Consider the following 18,725-nt stretch of genomic DNA (forward strand, 5'->3'; position numbering starts at 1 on the left):
TGGATCCTAGGTCGATGCTCAACCGCTGAGCCATGCCCGGCCGCACAAGAATACTCTTTAGTTCAAGATCTTTCTGAAGAAGAATATGGTGAGAAACTGGCCTACCAGACACCTAGCTTGATACCTGGAGCTCACTGGGGGAAGGCAAGCTATTTAATAAATGGTCCTGGGAAAACTGGTTAGAAAAAAATGAATTTGAATTGCAGACTAAAATTATAGACAAATATTGGTTGCAGGTGGATTAAATAAATCTAAAAGACATAGAATCTTTTAAAATAAAAGATATAAAATAATGTTTATAACCTAAGGGTAGAGAAGGATTCCTTAAACAAAACACACACCCAAAAATACTAATCATTTTTTAAAAGTTGATTTCAATTGCATTAAAATTAAGAACTTATTTTATCAAAATACACCATAAAGACAATGAAAAGACAAGTCACAAAGTGGAAAGAAATATTTGCATCATGTATCACTTAAATGAACTACCATCGATAATATACATGGGTGGGCAAAACTAGGTTTACAAAACTAGGTAATGCAAAATAATAACGTTATAATTAATAAATAATAATACAAGAATAAACTCTCACGTACTCACAACTGCAAACCTACTTTTTCCAATCCCTACATAACCTACAAATCAATTAAAAAAATAAAAGTGTACAAAAGATATGAACAGATATTTCACTGGAGAGGAAACAAGAGTGGAGAATGACTATAAAACAAGATATCTACCTCATCAGTGAGAAGCAGAGGTTCCATTTTACACTCATTTGATCGCCTATAATTAAGAAGTCTGTCATTGCCACTAATTGGCCAAAAATGGACGAATGGGGACCCATATATTGGTAGTGTAGGTCTAAATTGATAAAACTAATTTGAGAAACAACTGTCATATTTTTGTAAAGCTGACTTTGTGAATACCCTACAGTCTAATACTCCACTATTGACCCTACAGATATCCTTGCAAATGGATACTGGGAAACTTGTTCAAGAAAATTTAGCAGCATTGGGAACAATCCAAGTAATAATTTACCAACAAAGAATAAACTAAAAATTGGGATATATCCTCATAAAGTAATATTTAACAATGAATAAAAACAAATTAAATCTAAGTACAAACCTCCAGATGAATCATACAAGCATAATGTTAATGGAAGAAAGTCTCTGAGAATTACATACAGTATAACGTGATTTTAATAAAGCTGAAAAACAAGCAAACTAGCAAATATGTTGTTTAGCAAAATTTTTATGTGAGGTACAACTATTTTCAAAAAGCAAAGAAATAAGTAATCAAATATCTAGAGTATTGGCCACTTCTGGCAGGGAGGCAGGGTGAGGGTTCAGGTGAGTACTACCAGAAAGGAAGCTTTAAGGGTGCTGGCAATATTCTTGGGTTTTATGTTGTATGATAAACTTAATTATTACTATGCATCATGACTTACATATGTATAAGTAGATCCAGGTACCAATTAAACATACTATCCCTGTGTATTAAAATCACCTAACATAAAAACATAAACAATTACAAATAAGCTGATTATGTTGGATTCATAATGAAACCATGACATCTCATCTTTCATGAACATATTAGATAAACAGTTTCCACTGTAAAGAAAGCATAGTAAAGAAAATCTCCAACTAAAGCATGAAAAATAATGAGTAATGGAAACTAATAAAATGAGCAGACCCAATTTAAACTCACCACCAGGGCTTTAGATCTGTTGCTTAGAAGTTTTTCAATATCCCTGGCTGCAATTTCCACCAGCTGGCGTGCATTATTTGGTTCCACAGTATACAAATCTTGGTATTTTTCATAAATCTGTGTGAAGGCAAAGAAAATTATTAAGAACAATAATTGCTTATTTGGCTCACAAGTTCACATTAGAATGTATTTAAAATCATAAACAATTGATCAGAAAAACCCACCCTTTTCTTTCTTCACCTTGATCTTTTCAGGGTTTAGGTGTGTTAAAATATACGTATATATACATATATATACATTAGTTTGCTATAAGACCACCAGCTTGCCAAAATAGTTATGTCGCCAGGCTGCAAAACATCTTGTACAATGCCTTGTATATGCAATTTTGTGACTTGAAATTGTACTTCCAACCTCAAAACCTGGTATTAATTGCCATCAGCATTTTAAAGAAAACAGGAGAACTGAAGTATGGGAGGTTGAACCTGGAGGCTGTGTGCAGTGAACAAAGATAGGAGGGAGAGGGAAATGATAATGAATTGAAAGAGACTTCCCACTCTTCTCCCTCACTGCAACCACTGAGGCTAAAATATTTACTGCTAAACCTTATGAAATGAGGGGGGGGAGGGAGAGAGAGGGAGAGAAAATGAATGAATGAATGAATGAATGAATGAATGAATGAATGAATGAATGAATGAATGAATGAAGAGTGAATGAGTGAATGAATGAATATGAAGCCCCTGCTAAGGTTCATCCAGGTGACACAGAAGCTTCATTTCACAGAGAAGAAGTTAAAGGTCATCGAGGTCTACATTAAAGTTTAATTAAAACAGTAATAGTGTAAATACTGTTATTATCAAATTGAACGTTTTGTTTTGTTTTTCAATCCCTGAATCAAATTATACTGAAAGTAAGCTAGGCAGCCAAAGAAAACTCGACTGCATTTCTGGCTCACATCAGTGTCAATGGAAGGAGTTGCCCAGCGTGGTATCAGATGCACCTGGTTTTCAGAGCCCGTACACTCCTGGAGGGAGGGGAAGAATTAAAGAAATGGGGGTGGGAGGAGGGCCAGCAACCATGTTTGTAGCTGGAGGGCTGAGCCGAGAAGGAAATCCCTTATGCATCCAACAGATGGGCTGCACATGCATGACTAAACCATCTTTGAAAGCCAGGGCCTGGCAGTTTTTTACCATCTTATGAGAAGAGAATCCAGGCACATGCAGGAACCAGTTCAACCCTGTTTTTCTGGCACAAACCCAGCATTCTGTTATTACCAACAGGTCCTACAGCCCGGTCCCAGCTGAGCATGATGCTATTGGTGAGCACTGGTTTCAAATAGACACAGATGCATATGCTAACATGTATTTATGACAGAGTATGTTGGTTTTATGTAAAGTTCAATTTTTTATTTGAGTGATAAAAATTAGTAGTTTTAAAAGATTTAAATCAAACTTTTAGTCCTAAAATCATTTGATTTATTCAAGCTATGAGGTTTTTTCCATATTCATCTGAATTTTGACCTTGTAGGTTTCCATTTCAACTCTTCAAGCCACAGTAATTGAGTCCTAAGCAATCCCCAGATTTAGTTCCATCCAGGATTCCTGCATATCACTGGGCTGCTTGTGCTTTCTTCTGTGGGGCAGATTATCGAGCTCTATTTTAAAGACCCGGTTGGTTACCCATGATGAAATCCATCCAACTCAAGGCTCCCTCTTTCATTTCAGCCTAAGATGACATCCAGGAACATGACCTCCTGAATAGATTAATTGATCAGAGTACAAAAAGATAAACCTCAACATCACTTTAATTGATCCAGGATATTTAGTTCTTTGCAGTAAAACCAATACAGCTAATTAGTATGAAAGGGAGCTGTGCTTTGAACCATTAATATCTTATTCTTTTTGTATGAAGTCTAACCTCCTTCCTGTGGTAGAGAGACTACAATATAATTCAGAGTTGGTGAGGATTAGTTCAGGATGCACAATCTGTACTTCCCAATATGTACTATAAATAATGTCATTTATTAAGTCACTACCTACACATGCCAGAAACATTATAGGTGCTTTAAAGAATGAATGGATTATAAATCAGAAGAAAGAATTTAGTTCAAGTATGTAACTATCTTCTCAAATATATATAAAATATCCTCTCAAATTCTGTTTCTAGGGTAATATTTAAATGCTTAGAAAATAAAAAACAAGATCTAGCTTGCGAATAAATGAAGTTAAGGAAGCTTGTCTCAACCCCAATGTAAATATCCTGCTGTCCTTTTTGCTTATAAAGCATTTGAAATGTTTTCTTGGTATTAAATATAAATTTAAACCATTTAGCTACCCCACCAAAAAACTAACTCTTGCTTCTGATTTTAAAGAATACAATATTCTTTGATGAATGAAGTACTGAGAAGGCTCTCAAAAACTCTACTGGTAAATGTTTTGTAAACACTTTTCAGAGTAGAAAGTTTCACATGGATTTTTAACATTATATATTTTCATAATGTACATGTTTTTATAACTTTTTCTGCCACTAAAATAAACCACATTTCTACATTTCACGTGTTAACATGACTATTTTAAAGACTCTTAAGTATCTTTTATTTTCCTCTTTCTAGTATCTTTTTAAATGCGTTTTTATTGATTTCAGAGAGAGGACTAGAGAGGGAGAGAGAGAGAAACATCAATGATGAGAGTCATTGATCGGCTGCCTCCTGCACGTCCCAGGCTGGGGATGGAGCCCGCAACCCGGGCATGTGCCCTGACCGGGAATTGAACTGTGACCTCCTGGTTCTTAGGTCAATGTTCAACTACTGAGCCACACTGGCTGGGCTCTAGTATTTTTTTCCTTAAAAAAAAAAATTACACTGCTTTAGCATTTTATTCAATGTTCTTTCTGAAAGAAAAACATCATGGTGGAAATAATATGAGTTTTTGGCACCAAACTCCATTCAAATTACATGTCAACTCCTCACATGCTATATGACACTGGCTTCCACTTATTCCGCTAGAAAGAATTCAGCACATAAAGAGACTCCCAGACAGGATGTTTTCCTCCTGATTGATACCTAAATATGCTTTAAATTTTCGGTAGTTCAAGTCCTCCCCCTGCCGCCCTTGACACAAGTTTTGACAAAAGAATACTTGTCATCTGCATATTCTTTCTTTCTTACAATTTTAATTAATGGGCTTTAATGTACTTTCACTATTACATTGACAGACAAAGTTTTATGGTAAGGACAACACAGAATACGGTTTCCCTACTTTTTTCACTGGAAACTTCTTTCTAAGTCTCTTTGCTGTAATGAAGTCCACAGTTTCAAGGTAATCTTCAGAGTAATACACTTAAAATAACCTGGAAGGTAATATCTAAAAAGTGGCGCCACTCATTGAAATAACTGCTTAATAAAACATACATAGAGAAACGTTTCAGAAATCATAATATTTAGTATTATGCCATGAATTATGCCATAGAATAGTACAGATACCCCTGAGATGCTCACTGAAAGCTAGATATGCTTCCAAGTTCTGAATGACATGGAAGATTATATTAGCAATCACTTTCTGGTAGCTTCTCTATACCACTTACTTTAAGAAACCTAAAAAATACATTCAATTAGCCGTTGTATTAGTGTGAACACTGGGATTCAGGTTTTGGAATATCAGAGTGGAGGGAGTTTCAGTCCCATTTCACATCATAAAGGACCAAACCACTGTCCAGGCCAGCAGAAGGTGAAATGGGAAGGGGCATGGTTAGGCAAAGTGAGTCCGCAATACCATTCTGCTCAGCATCTCCCTTGGCTCCAGCAGGATGTAGGGAAACAGAAAAGCACCTTGGGATGAGCAAGAAAGGTAGCTGAGAATTAAAGGTACTAGGAGACTGTCCTCAGTGCAGGATCAGGGGATCCCGATGCAGAGACTGAGGGATGGAAAGTGGGAAGCAGAGGTCCAGCTGGAGGATGACGGTGAAAATCACCCAGAGCTAAGGGGCCCTCAGCAGGACAAGATTGGCGATGTTCTTAGTGGCAATTACATTCATTATCTATGTGACATGAACAGAAGAGAGCAAATACACTAGACACTCTGTCACACGAGTTTCCCCTTGCACTGGATACCAAGGAGAGAAGTCAAGAACATGAGAGAATACCGAAAGGGGGTTGGAAATTGAAATTTATTAAATCTATAATTGACCACAAAAGCCTCTTTTGAACTGAAAAAAGCTAACCTTGAAATATTGAGATTAATATTTTTCCTCTCCTGGAGAGAAAATGGCAGCTCATGAGTAAGTTAAGTTCCCTAAAGAGAAACACAAATTTCTGCATATTAAAGCTTAAATATGTAAATTTTGACAGCTCCTTCCCTCAATACTATAGATTTACTTCCCCACCATGGAACTTGTCCTGCACAAGCAATCAAGATCTCGGCCATGCCCACAGCCACCTTCCTAAGGAAAGTTTCCCCTGGGACAGTCCCTGATGAAAGAGGAGCCCTAGGAGTTTCCTTATAAATGGGTACCTGTATTCTAACATATGACCTTGACCTTGGCCCCTGCTTAATTGTATTAGGACATATCAGACCTCTGAGCAGATAAATTCTGAATCAGTGGCCTGTAAGGAGTCAAGTACAAAAGATCTTTATAAACAACAGTACACCGAGACAATCAGGTTTTCTGATCATAGGATGACAGCTGGGTGGATCAAGGGCAGAGGTCGAAGCAGAAGTGAAAAGACTAGTGGGAGGAAAACAGTGCTCAGACACCGAATGACAGAAGTGCCTATGGTGAGCAAAATAAAGGCCTCCCAAAGATATCCACATCTGAATCCCCAGAACCTGTGAATATGTCGTTACACGGCAAAGGGGAATTAAGAAATTACCCTGGATTGTCCTGGTGAGTCCAAGGTCCTTGAAAGGACCCTGAAAAGTGCACGGGGAAGATGTGACTATGCAAGAGAAAACCAGAGATGATAGTGTGAGCGGAAAGTTTCAAGAAGACGGAGATTTTGGCCTGTTTTGTCCACCGGTACAGCCCGGCACAGGATATAGCGCCTGCACGCAGCAGGCACTCAATAGTGTTGATGGCGTGCCTCAGAGCATGGATGCAGGCTGGTTACTGCCTCCGGCCTTACTGGGAACGGAATGCTGACTATAACAAGTTCTTCCTTGTATTTTAAAATCAATATTTATTTTAAACCTAAAAAAACAACAAGGCTATGTGAGGTGCTATGCGGCTGCATAATGTAACATAAATGTAACATGTAAATGGTAACTAGATAAGTAAATGCACAAAACAGGGTAATGACCAATATGAAGAATATTAGTGTTCCAGAATTCAGAGGAAAGTAAAATCCGTGGGTTATGACAGTCAAAAGATGGGATTATAGCCACACTTTGTGGAGTACACATGCATAAATAAGGGAAAGAGAACATCAGAATGTGTGTGAAACAAGAAATTATTGGAAAATAAAGACTGAAAAATTAACTGGGACACTATTATGATCAGCTATAAAATTCAGAGTATTAGTTTTTACCTTACTATGCAGTTAATTCCAAACTATTTTAGAATGAAAATGTCTAGCTCAGAACTTCTAGTGCCTATTATGGCAATTAATATTATAAGCACCATTCACATATATATGTATATATGTATATATATGCAATTATACATATATACACATATACACTCGGTGATATTCTTTAGTGCATACTTTTCCAATGACAGCTGGCATTCTAACATTAAACTCTAGAATTTGATAATATTTTCCCTAGTCCTCCTATTCTATTTGATAAGATAGAGCTTCTTAGCTGGGACAGGACCACAATTCAAACAGGACATTATCTTTAGGAAGAATACTGAGGAACAGTGAAGTCAGAATTAATGAATCTCCCACAACATCTATGCTACTTACCCTAGTTCCTATTAACCAGAATTTGATGATGATGCTTTTGAGCAACATATTAAAGGAGTAAGAAGGAACTGAACAATTGAAAACCTTAAACATGCCTGTTCACATTCCCCATACTACACATAGGAGCAGGCGGTCATATTTAAGCAGAAAAATAAGTGAAATACTAGGGATCATTCTTGGAACAGAAACTAAACTATAACAAACAATAAGGTGAGCATGACAAGTTTCATAGCAAGAATTCAGTTTTAAGGTTGGAGACATTTCACACATAAAGTAAGTTATAAGTTTATCTTTCAGAATATTTAGAATTAGAATAAAAACAAGTAAAATACTAAAATATGTATAATATATTTACTTGTGTTTATTGTGCATGTTTTTTAAATTCCAGGAATAACTTAATAACTTAGCCTCTTGCCTTTTGCATCTTTGGAACTACATATGAATTGTGTATGTATTTTGACCAGAAAATTCATATGCAATTAAAGGTGGAAGAAATCATAGTAAACTCTATTAAAACTAAATTTAAAAATAATTAACCATAGTCTGCGAGGACTGCTTGTTTAATGTCCCTAACCCCAAACGATCTAAATTCATTTCTTGCCAACAAAAGAATTTAAAAATGTAGCACAGTTTAATTTGCCCTTAACCATCTTAGTTGCAAATGGCTTTTCTAAAAAAAAATTGCTCACTATCAGTACTGATGTGTAATTTTACAAATTTATATTCACTTAAGGAGTTTCATACATCTATTCTTGCTTCAAAGTCTTGTCCTTCTTAAGGTTTTCAACCTCAGCCATATTGACATTTTTACCAGATCATTCTTTGTGGTGGGGCCATGTCCTGTGCATTATCGGATGTTCAGCAGTATCTTTGGCCTCTACACGCTGGATGCCAGTAACACTTACCCCCCACCCCTAGTTGTGACAACAATAAATGTTTCCAAGCACTGACAAATGTCTCTTGGGGCACAAAACTGTCCCTGGCTGAGAACCACTGCACTCTGTATAAAGACATTAAAGATGTCTTCAGGGGAAAACAAGAAGCTGGATATTGTATATTGAGAGTGTGCAGGAGCAAATAATGGTCTTTTATGCAATTCATCTTCATTGTAAGGAAGAAGCTAGCACACCACTTCCACGAGATGTTAGCTTCCCCACCTCCGTGAAACACAGACGAGACGAAAGCACAGCCACTATCCATCACTCTCACTGTAATCAGTATTACCAAGCCATTAGACTGCTACTTGGAGAAACAATAAATAATAAGTTATCCCTCAAATACCAGCATAACTTAAGAAAGGGTTATTGATTGATAATGGAACAGATTGGTAAGGTAAAAAAGAAAACATTTTAATAGTCTTTCACTATTAGTGTTTGTGAACCAACAGTACTTCATTTAAAAACCTGCTAATAAAACATTGAAAGTCATCATGAGATAGAAACCCCCTTAGGGTTCACTTTATTTTGTTTTTGGAAATTAATGTAATAAACCACTGTTTAAAAAAAAACAACAAACAAAAAACGCATAGTCCTTACTCTCTCTATTGAAGTGCATTCTGTAGTCAAAACAGACTTCTATTTAGGGGGAAAATGTATTTTTTCATAAAATAATGATAATCTCAGTTTGCCTATGTTATTACGGTAATTAGTTACATTTCGTCATTGGAGGTGTAAGGCAACTCTGAGCAAAACCAAAACGTGAAATAAATAAGCTATATTTGAAAAGTAATTATATTATTTTATAAAATACTTACATTACTTTTAAAAACAATTGTATTACTTTAAAGTAACATATAGATATAAGGAGAAATAAGCATTAACTTTTTCATAGCATCTATTATTGCTATCACACTGCATTTTACATCCCTTTTACCCCTACAGCATTTCTGTGAGGGAGGGAGAGTGTTGCCATCTCACTTGGCAAGCAGGTAAAGGGAAATCTACTATCATCCAGCTACTTAGCAGCACGCCCGAGAGGAGAAAAAAAGATCCCCACCCTTATTGTTGCCTCTGCTTCTTGCTAAATCCCTAGTCGGGATCACCAATGATTAATTATGTTCTGCTTTAGAGTATCTTCTTTTGCAAATAAATTAATATATTAAACTCTCTACCACCTAGAAAATGAACATTCTATTTGCATAAGATGACGTGACCACAATGTCAAAGAAAAAGCATCAATTTGCGAACCCCATGAGCTACTAATGAAATTCTTCACTCAAAACCCTTGTGTAAATACTAACTTAATTAAAAGAACTGAATGCTCAATATTTAGACACATTTCATATTTACATCTTTGAGAGAATATTGAAATACGAAGGTACTGATTTTGACGATAACTTTAACTTATGAAATCACAGTGGTGAACCAAAGCCAGGGAGTTTTCGCATGGTGCCACAGCAGAATGACTTTACCTTCAAAAATCAATGTCCAGGTTTTTTAAAAAAAAAGTTAATCCACAAAAATTTTTAAATGTTTGCATGTTCTAGACTAACATGGTAGAAATCTAGACAGAATTTTCATTTAAGAAGAAAGCCTTATAACAACCAGATGACATGCCTCATTTCAGTTGTCTTAGATAACTGGAAATACATAACAATCTCTATAATCAAAATGTTTGGTGCTTGCTTTTGCAGCACATATACTAAAATCGGAATGATACAAAGAAGATTAGCATGGCCCCTGCTCAAGAATGACATGCAAATTTGTGAACCATTCCATATTTTAAAACAACAATCAGAAAGAGCATATGCACCCCTATGTTCATAGCAGCACTATTTACAATAGCTAAGATCTGGAAACAGCCCAAGTGCCTGTCAGTAGATGAGTGGATAAAAAAGCTGTGGGAAATTTACATCATGAAATACTATGCAGCTGTGAAAAAGGATATGTTACCCTTTAAGACAACATGGAGGGACCTGGAGATTATTATGCTAAGAGAAATAAGCCAGAGAAAGACAAATATCACATGATCTCACTTATATGTGAAATCTAATGAACAAAATAAACTGACAAACAAAATAGATCCAGAAACATGGAAGCACACAACAGACTGATGAATAGCAGAGAGAAGGCAGGGGAGGGGAGGGAAAGAGATTAACCAAAGAACTTTTATGCACAGATGCATAACCCATGGACACAGATAATAGTGCTGTGAAAGGCCTGGGGAGGGGGTGGGAGCTGGGAAGAGAGGGTCAACGTGGGGAAAAAAGGGGACATCTGTAATACTTTCAACAATAAAGATTAATTTTTAAAAAAAGTTTGGATTCCCCTGACATCCTTCATTATTAGTGATAAAACACAATGTTGGAATTGAAGTGAAAAGAATTATGGAGCAATGTCACATAATGTGGGTGAACATTTCGAAATGAATATATTGTTAACACTATAGGAATACTCAATGTTCCTTACATAGACACAAGATGAGCCTGGAAGGCTAACAAAGCATCCAGAAAAGCTGTAGGAAAGACCTGACATTATACATAGGAGGGGAAGGAGCAGGGAAGAACCCCAGGGCTAGGACTAGAGTGAGGCAAGTGAGGCACCTAGGGCACAGAATTTCAGGAGCTACTCTCACTCTGACGCTCAGAGCCAGTGAGTGTGCCTCCTGAAACTCGGCACCCTTGCACCCTTGGCACTTCATCTGCCTCCCCTTAGTCCAGGTTCTGCTGGGCTCCTGTCCCCTACCAAAAAAAAAGAGAGAGACCTATTTGAAATGAGGGGAAACTCTACCTATTTCAAAATATAGCCTTCATACTTGCTTCCAATACCAAATATGTTCCCCTTAGAAATAAAGAGTTACTGAAGACCTAACCAGGTATAAATGGCACCATCCATCCCTTCTTTTGTAACAAAGAGGAGGTAATGAGAAAATTTTGGATCCCTAAAGAGAAAGGGGGAGGTATAAAGAAACCTGCACAAAGGACTCAACAAGACTCCCCGATGACTATAATTTGCTTCCATCGTTGAGGCTTCTTGTCCCCAGGGCAGGGCCAATCAAGTGTAACAACTGAGATTTCTGACATATTTACAGAGTTTTGTTTTCTTTCTATATAATTTTTTGTAAACTCAGAAACCCATTTTGTAGAAAAGACAAACAGTAGGTTCTATTCATCAGTTTATTTTTAGAAAGATTTCATAAAACAAATTCTTATTACTATAGAACTCATTGATTTAGAATATCTGCTCATTTGGATATTGGTCAAAATTAGGTATATCTTCATCAAGAAATATTTTATCGGCAAATTAAATAAAAGTAGTTGTTGGCCAATGTTTCATGAACTTAAAACTTATTTTTAAAAATATTAACTTTAATTTTTTAAAATGTTATCTATTCATTAATATATGATGATGAGCTTCTCAATTTGCCAGCATAGTAACTAAAGGAATGTGTGTGTTTAAAAGAATAAAATGTGTTTTTAAATATTGTATAATTCAGATTGCTTAAAATGCATATGTTTCAAAATCTGAGGATCTTTTTCTATTTCTTAATTTTTAATGTTTAAAATATATAAATACAGCATCCATTTTTTGTTACTATATCTTTAAATATTTCTTCAACATAACTCTAATAAGGAGAGTATTCAAATAATACATATCAGTGGAAGATGGCTAGTTGTCCCCCACTACTGGTTCTACCCCTTCCACTGTGAGAGAGTTGGTATATGGCTACTCAGCTAAAGACTCCATGATTTTTAACCCTGAACAAAATGTCTTACCCTCAAAGTGACTGGGTATCTATCTGTTTCTCTAATCTCTTTCCTTGTGCATCAGGCTGGAAAACAATTGCAACTGGAAGAATCACCTTGCCCCAGGAATGGAAGCCACATGCTGAGCCTAAGCTGCTCACCTCTACACTGTAACAGGAGAAAAAAATACATGGTTGTTTTAAATCTCTGTAAACTGGCTCAGCCTGAACCCCAACTAATAGAATACAATACCCTTGACAAATTCAACAAGGGAATGACCTTCCTTGAGTTCTGATTACAGGTCAATAAATATTTTATATGGATATGTCATCAATCTCAACAACTCCATGAGATGAAACATCTTGGCAGATTATAAAGCTATCAATTGGAAGAAAGTAAGTATATTTTCTTTAGGTGGAAAACCATAAAGACAAAATAAAGAAAAACTCCTTTCAGTGTCATTCTTAGCAATCCTTTCAGTAGATAATACACACAAAACCAATTCTGTGCATACCAACAATAACAGAAGATTTTACATTCTGCATGCAAATTTACATTTTACAATATCTTTCTGTACTTTCTTTTTTAAAAGAAATTCAAATAGAAATGCTCATGAGTGGATAACTAGTAGCAGCATTTTGGCTTCTTCTAGTTTATACCTCATTAAAAGAGCAGTAGCATATCCATGTTAACCTTGTACCTAATCAGGTATCTGCTTACCTTCTCAAAATACAAATAGCAATATAAAAAGGTAAAAATATTAACTTATATTTTAAAGCATACCAAGATTTTTTTTTTTAATTTGGGAGTTACAGCCAATTTAGTAGTTGTGTAGCCTAGAACAAAAATTTAACCTTGCAATTGCCTCATGCCTATTAAAGATAGTGATGTTCACTTCACAAGGTTGTCCTGAGAATTAAGATAATGCATGTAAAGGGCTTAGTACAATTCTTGAACTAATGAAAAAAAATGTACTCCTTCGGTTGTATTTATTTCTTTTTCTTCAGCTGTATTTAAAAGGTTCTAATATATTAAATTCACTAAGCAAAATTATAATATATTATTATCTCTTTTCCCTAATTTTATTTTTTCTTCCTTCAGTTATTTCATTTAGTTTGCAGCTGAGCATATGCAATTAATGGACATGTTAGCTTCCAATAAATGATTAGATAGTGGTATAATTCACTAAGACATTTCTTAAGACTCGAATGCATCAGAGTAACAGCACTACTTAAGCTTATTCACACTGTATCTTTAACAGAAGTCAGGCAGATAACTTTATAAATTTCTCGTCTGTAAAGTTAAAAGTATTGAAGTCATCCAATAATATCTATCAACCTTCCTTGACCATATTTTTTTAAAAATTGCAAAGATGTCTCATTTTAGTTACGTTGCCTCATTACAGCCGCATATGAGCATGCAGGAAAAATGCTAGTTCTATCCTGCAAAGCCAGTAAAAACAATTATGTTAAATAATTTCGCAAGAATAATTATTTCTACAGAATTGAATTTCAATCCAGGAACATGTTAAGTTCCTCCATTTATTCAACTTTTAGTCCTTGCCATGTATCCAACATTCCCAATCTCATTCCCAAAGTTCACTCTACACTGGCATCCTTTGCTGGTCTCCAGCTTAAATTTCCACAGCCAAGAAGAAATGCACCACTTTGGCCCCCAATATGAATCTTCTCTCCAGGCAAAGGCAGAGAGGCATATGGACCATTTATCTACATAAAATGACACTCTTCAAGCGCCCTAACACTCAAATTCTCTTTCCAGGACTGAATTCTGTTCTCTCTCTCCCTCCCTTTGTTACACATCATATATAATTATTTGGTTGTATTTTTCTGTCACTGCAGTACTTGCGTGTCTCAGAAACAGGGAAATTGTGGGGATTTCTCTCATCTTCTTCATTCGATTTTGCTATCCATAGTCAGACAAAGCCATTTATTCGTCTAACAATTTTACATTCTTCTTAGTAATCTATACTTCACAGAGCACAGTGGAAATCAGATGAGACTTTTTTTTGCTTAGTGATTCACTGCAAAAAGCAGATTCGGTGAGGCAGGGTTCACATATTTACATGAAAAGTAAAAATGAGGTCAGCCAAGAAAGTGGTTTTTGAGGCTGCAGAAACACTGGAGGAGGGAAGGAGCTTGCCCAAGAGCAGTTTATTTTTAGTCTCAATCTGTCAATAAAGAGATTCATATAGCTTCTAACCAGAACCTGTTAATTCTCATTTCTTTTCTCTCATCCCACAGACTCCATCACTTTCACAGAGTCTCGCTTATTATCTTAATACACGTTCATGTTCCTATATATTTCCCCACAATAAACCACTGCAGATGGCAAGCCCCAGCTTACCGGAGCTTTCAGGCATCTTTGCAGCCATATAGTAGAGATTATTGATTAGCAGGGCATCAGTTCTCTGGGGAAAGGAATGGTGTCTCTCAACCCTCGGTAGCCTGCACAGGGCCTGAGACATATTATGTGTTGACTAGAACTAAATTTGATCTTGTTATGCAGAAGGGACACTTTTCATTTCCAAATATATTCATCTCACAGATATTAAAATTTGTTCAACGTACTCTTAGACTGAAACCTATAATTATTTTGCAAACAGTTTCTGGAATAATTTGTTTTAAGTATTTGCTTTATTAATAAGGTTCCCTTATGAATTTCTATTAATATATAAGGTAATCATACTTCCCAGTTTCTCTCAGAGAGAAATATTCACACATAAATATCCATATAATAAATATTCATATGTCATCCATGAAAGTGCTTTCATACATTTCACCTCAGCTTTGGAAAATAAAAAGGCCCCACTGCATCACTAGAAACACAAGATCAAAGTACTTTCAAATAGTTACATTACTTATATTGAAATGGAAGAAGTGAGACACTCAAGAATTAACATATAATTTTTAACAAATCTTATAAAACCTACAAAGTAAATGTCCTTCCCAAGTAAAATAACCTATTTAAGATGACATATAAATATTTATACAATGCTATCACTTTCAAAAATCATGTAGGAGAGACTTTCATAGTCTTCGCATAAATCCTAAGAAAAAACATATTTTACAGTAACTCTTTTTCATACATCAAAATCTTTATTACCCATCTGAATGACTCACTCTAGTCTCCAGGCATAGCTGTAAACACTTTTCAACTCTTTTTAAAAGTAAAATCTACCCTCAAAGAATGAAGAAGTGTTCCCACTGAGGATATTCAAAAGAATTCATCACTACTTAAAGTCACCACTATGTGAGAGATTACAAAATACAGTCTGAAGCATGGAAAGGTGACATCCCAATTTGAACTTTAGGGGAGCCTATGTATCACAAGGATGCATGTAAGTGAAGGCTGTGTGTAAACTATAAAGCGTATGTGCTGAGAAAGCTTTATTAACTTAGGGATGATGTTTCTTTTTCACAGTAACAAGCAGTACCAAAGATCTCTCTCAGAATTTCACTACCAGATCCACACGAAAAGCCATATCTTATTAATAATATAGAAGAGCACTTCCTAGAAGTTATTACTGCATTCCATTAAAGAAAAGATTAAGTTACTTTGGGCTCTACTCACATCGACAAGCTGATTGACTCCACTTGCTGTCTTCGCCAGTGTGACAAGGTCTTCTTGCATCTTATCCACCCATGACTTGATGCTGCAGTAATTAGAGAAGAAAATATTCTATCATATCTCTGGCAAATTAAGGCCAAAGACATCCATTTTACACTCACGCTGCAGATAATTCATTAAATTGCCTTTAAATCTTTCTTCTCTCTCCTAGCTCTCATTATGTCCACCCTCCCAACCCACCTACAAATTATAAAGCCAATGAAACTTCAGGGTAAAACCTCTTAGAATGCTGAAATACTCTCATATCAAAGAGAGAGAAATGACAATGATTGTTTTGTCCAATATGAGGGTAAAATTTGCTTAATTTTTATGAAAATTCCATTTAAAATGAATAAACAGAATATTCTAAACTAAACTTTATTATTTAGCTTGCAAGTCTGAATATAATACTTAGGGTATGCTAAGTGTAGAACATTTTTTAAAATGCAGGAAAGTGGGAAGTATTTTAAAAGTCTCCCAATTTCATTGCCCAGGGATAACCACTCTTCACATTTAATGTATTCCCATTTAGCCTTTTAAAATTATTTCACGTGGCGGAAAGCATGTTATGTTAAATTTATGTATCTTTTCTTTTCCTGGGGTCATATGATAAATACTCCCATGCCATTACAAGTATCTTATAAACATTTTATTTTAATGGCTACTTAATATTCCATTATCTCTATATCCCATAATATACTTGACCACCCTTCTGTTTTACAAAAGATATTTAGGATATCATCAGCTTTTAACCACTAAACATTATAGTGCTACAAATACCTTAGTGCATAAAGCTTAAAAGTATTTCATTTTCTTAGCTAGACTCTTAGATTTGAAATCACTGGATCAAAGTTTAAGTTTTAAAGGAATAGTTTTGAGCATTAAAATTATAATTGGAGGATTTAAGTTCAAATCCTTTTCAGGTATACACTTCAGATTAATGCAATGAAAATCTTAAAATACAAACGATGGATGTTGGGGGTTTTTGTTTTTTTTAATCTTCTCCTGAGGATATTTTTTCCATTGCTTTTCAGAGAGACTGGAAGGGAAAGAGAGAGGGAGAGAGAAACCTCCATGTGAGAGAGACACATCAATTGGTTGCCTCCTGCTCAAGCTCCGACAGGGGCCAGAGATCAAGCCTGCAACCAACGTTCATCCCTCGGACAGAATCGAACCCGGGACCCTTCAGCCCATGGGCCAACACTCTAACCACCAAGCAAAACCGGCTAGGGCTGTTGGGACATTTTAGAAAAACCTAAGTCATTGGTCTATCTTACTTTTTCCTGGTATCAGAGACATTACCAAATGCCACACAATTTTTCCAATTTAAATCAATATGATTTAATTTGCAATTCATTCATATATTTCATTTATTTATCCTCATGTTGTAAAAAGACCTAAAGTGTATATTCATTTCTGCTCTTGCAAATATAAGAAAACACTGGCAAGAATGATGGATGATTTATATTTGAATTTGAAATTCTCTCTACATCTATCTGTTGCTTATCCCACTTCTTTAAATTTTATTAGTACAAATTTTTTATAAAGTGCTGTTTTATAAAGGAAAGTGAACTTTATCTTTCATAAGTGTCTGAATCATGGATATTTAACTGTATTGATCTTCTCTTCCTTACATAAACAGGAGTTTCAATAATACTATAAGGCTGTCAATTTTTTTCAGATAAATTTAAGTGTAACAGAATAAGAAATTAAATGTGGAAAGAAATATAACATGAAAAGAGGGGCTTAAATAAGGTATATGAGAACACTTAAAGGATAATGAGCTGATAAACTAAAGGGGGAGAAGCAAAGCCTGAAAGTCAGTCATAAAAGCAATGAAATGCCTTAGAGGAAAAGACAGAGGTTTGATTTACGTGACACAAACTAGCTAGTAAATGAAATACATAAAAGCTAGGGATACTTTCACACAAATGAAGGTAAGGAAGAATACGTACTCAACCATGCTGTATGAATAAAATAAAAAGAAGATAAATCAATATTAAGAACCAAAAAAACAGCCCGGCCGGGGGTGCTCAGCGGTTGAGCGTCAACCTAGGACCCAGGCGACTGGGGTTCGATTCCCGGTCAGGGCACATGCCCGGGTTGCGGGCTCCATCCCCAGTCGGGGGCTTGCGGGAGGCAGCTGATCGATGACTTTCTCATCATTGATGCTTCTATCTCTCTCTCCCTCTCCTTTCCTCTCTGAAATCAATAAAGATATATTAAAAAAAACACACACAAAAAAACAAAAATAAATAAATAAATAGAAGGAGGGTATAGAGAGAAATTTACAGACTCATTAAAATGAGTGAAGCCTACCACATTATTCTAATAGTAGATTTTGTGCTGCTTATGAGCTGTTGCATATATCTGAAACATTAAAAATACTAACCAATATTCTTATTACTACTATTAGATAAATATAATTGTTCCTCATATTTACGTTTAAAACAATAAATCGCAGTAGGGAACAGGTAGCAACAAAGCCCATGGCCACCGTTTTCGAATTCAGTTCAGACTCCTCATTTCTCCAAGCGGTTACCGAACCAGTCCCAAAACCCAAGGAAAATGAATCATTTCTTTTCAAATATAATTCCCAATATTGACAAATAGTAAGAAATGCTATACATCTTATACATCCCTTTAGCTGGGAAACTGAGAGACAATGAGTATATGTGTAAAAGCATGAACTTAACTCAGGCTTGAATTCTGATTTATGCTAAAATGGTCTAAAACTTGCATTCTAACTTGACACTTGAGTGTACTGTCACTGCCAGTGTTCACTGAGGTGAACCTGTTTAGGCTGAAAA

At 35.6% G+C, this 18,725-nt stretch overlaps 1 protein-coding gene and 1 non-coding gene across 3 annotated transcripts in view; one reads left to right on the forward strand and one right to left on the reverse strand.

The window, feature by feature from the left end:
• The window catches only part of CACNA2D1 (calcium voltage-gated channel auxiliary subunit alpha2delta 1), a 451,150-nt gene that overhangs the window by 352,161 nt on the left and 80,264 nt on the right, over positions 1-18,725 (reverse strand). For both annotated transcript variants that reach the window (XM_087821121.1, XM_087821120.1), the window contains exons 2-3: positions 15,880-15,961; positions 1,709-1,825 (exon numbers count right to left, since the gene is read on the reverse strand). In XM_087821121.1, coding sequence (XP_087677247.1) covers positions 1,709-1,825; positions 15,880-15,961 — 199 coding nt within the window. The remainder of the gene's footprint in view (positions 1-1,708; positions 1,826-15,879; positions 15,962-18,725) is intronic.
• LOC148092259 (U6 spliceosomal RNA) lies at positions 10,221-10,327 on the forward strand. The gene has a single exon (XR_015715232.1). It is a non-coding gene; the product is annotated as a U6 spliceosomal RNA (small nuclear RNA).

This window comes from Miniopterus natalensis, chromosome 10 (assembly GCF_054644295.1).
Source record: "Miniopterus natalensis isolate mMinNat1 chromosome 10, mMinNat1.hap1, whole genome shotgun sequence".
NCBI classification, from domain to species: Eukaryota; Metazoa; Chordata; class Mammalia; order Chiroptera; family Miniopteridae; genus Miniopterus; species Miniopterus natalensis.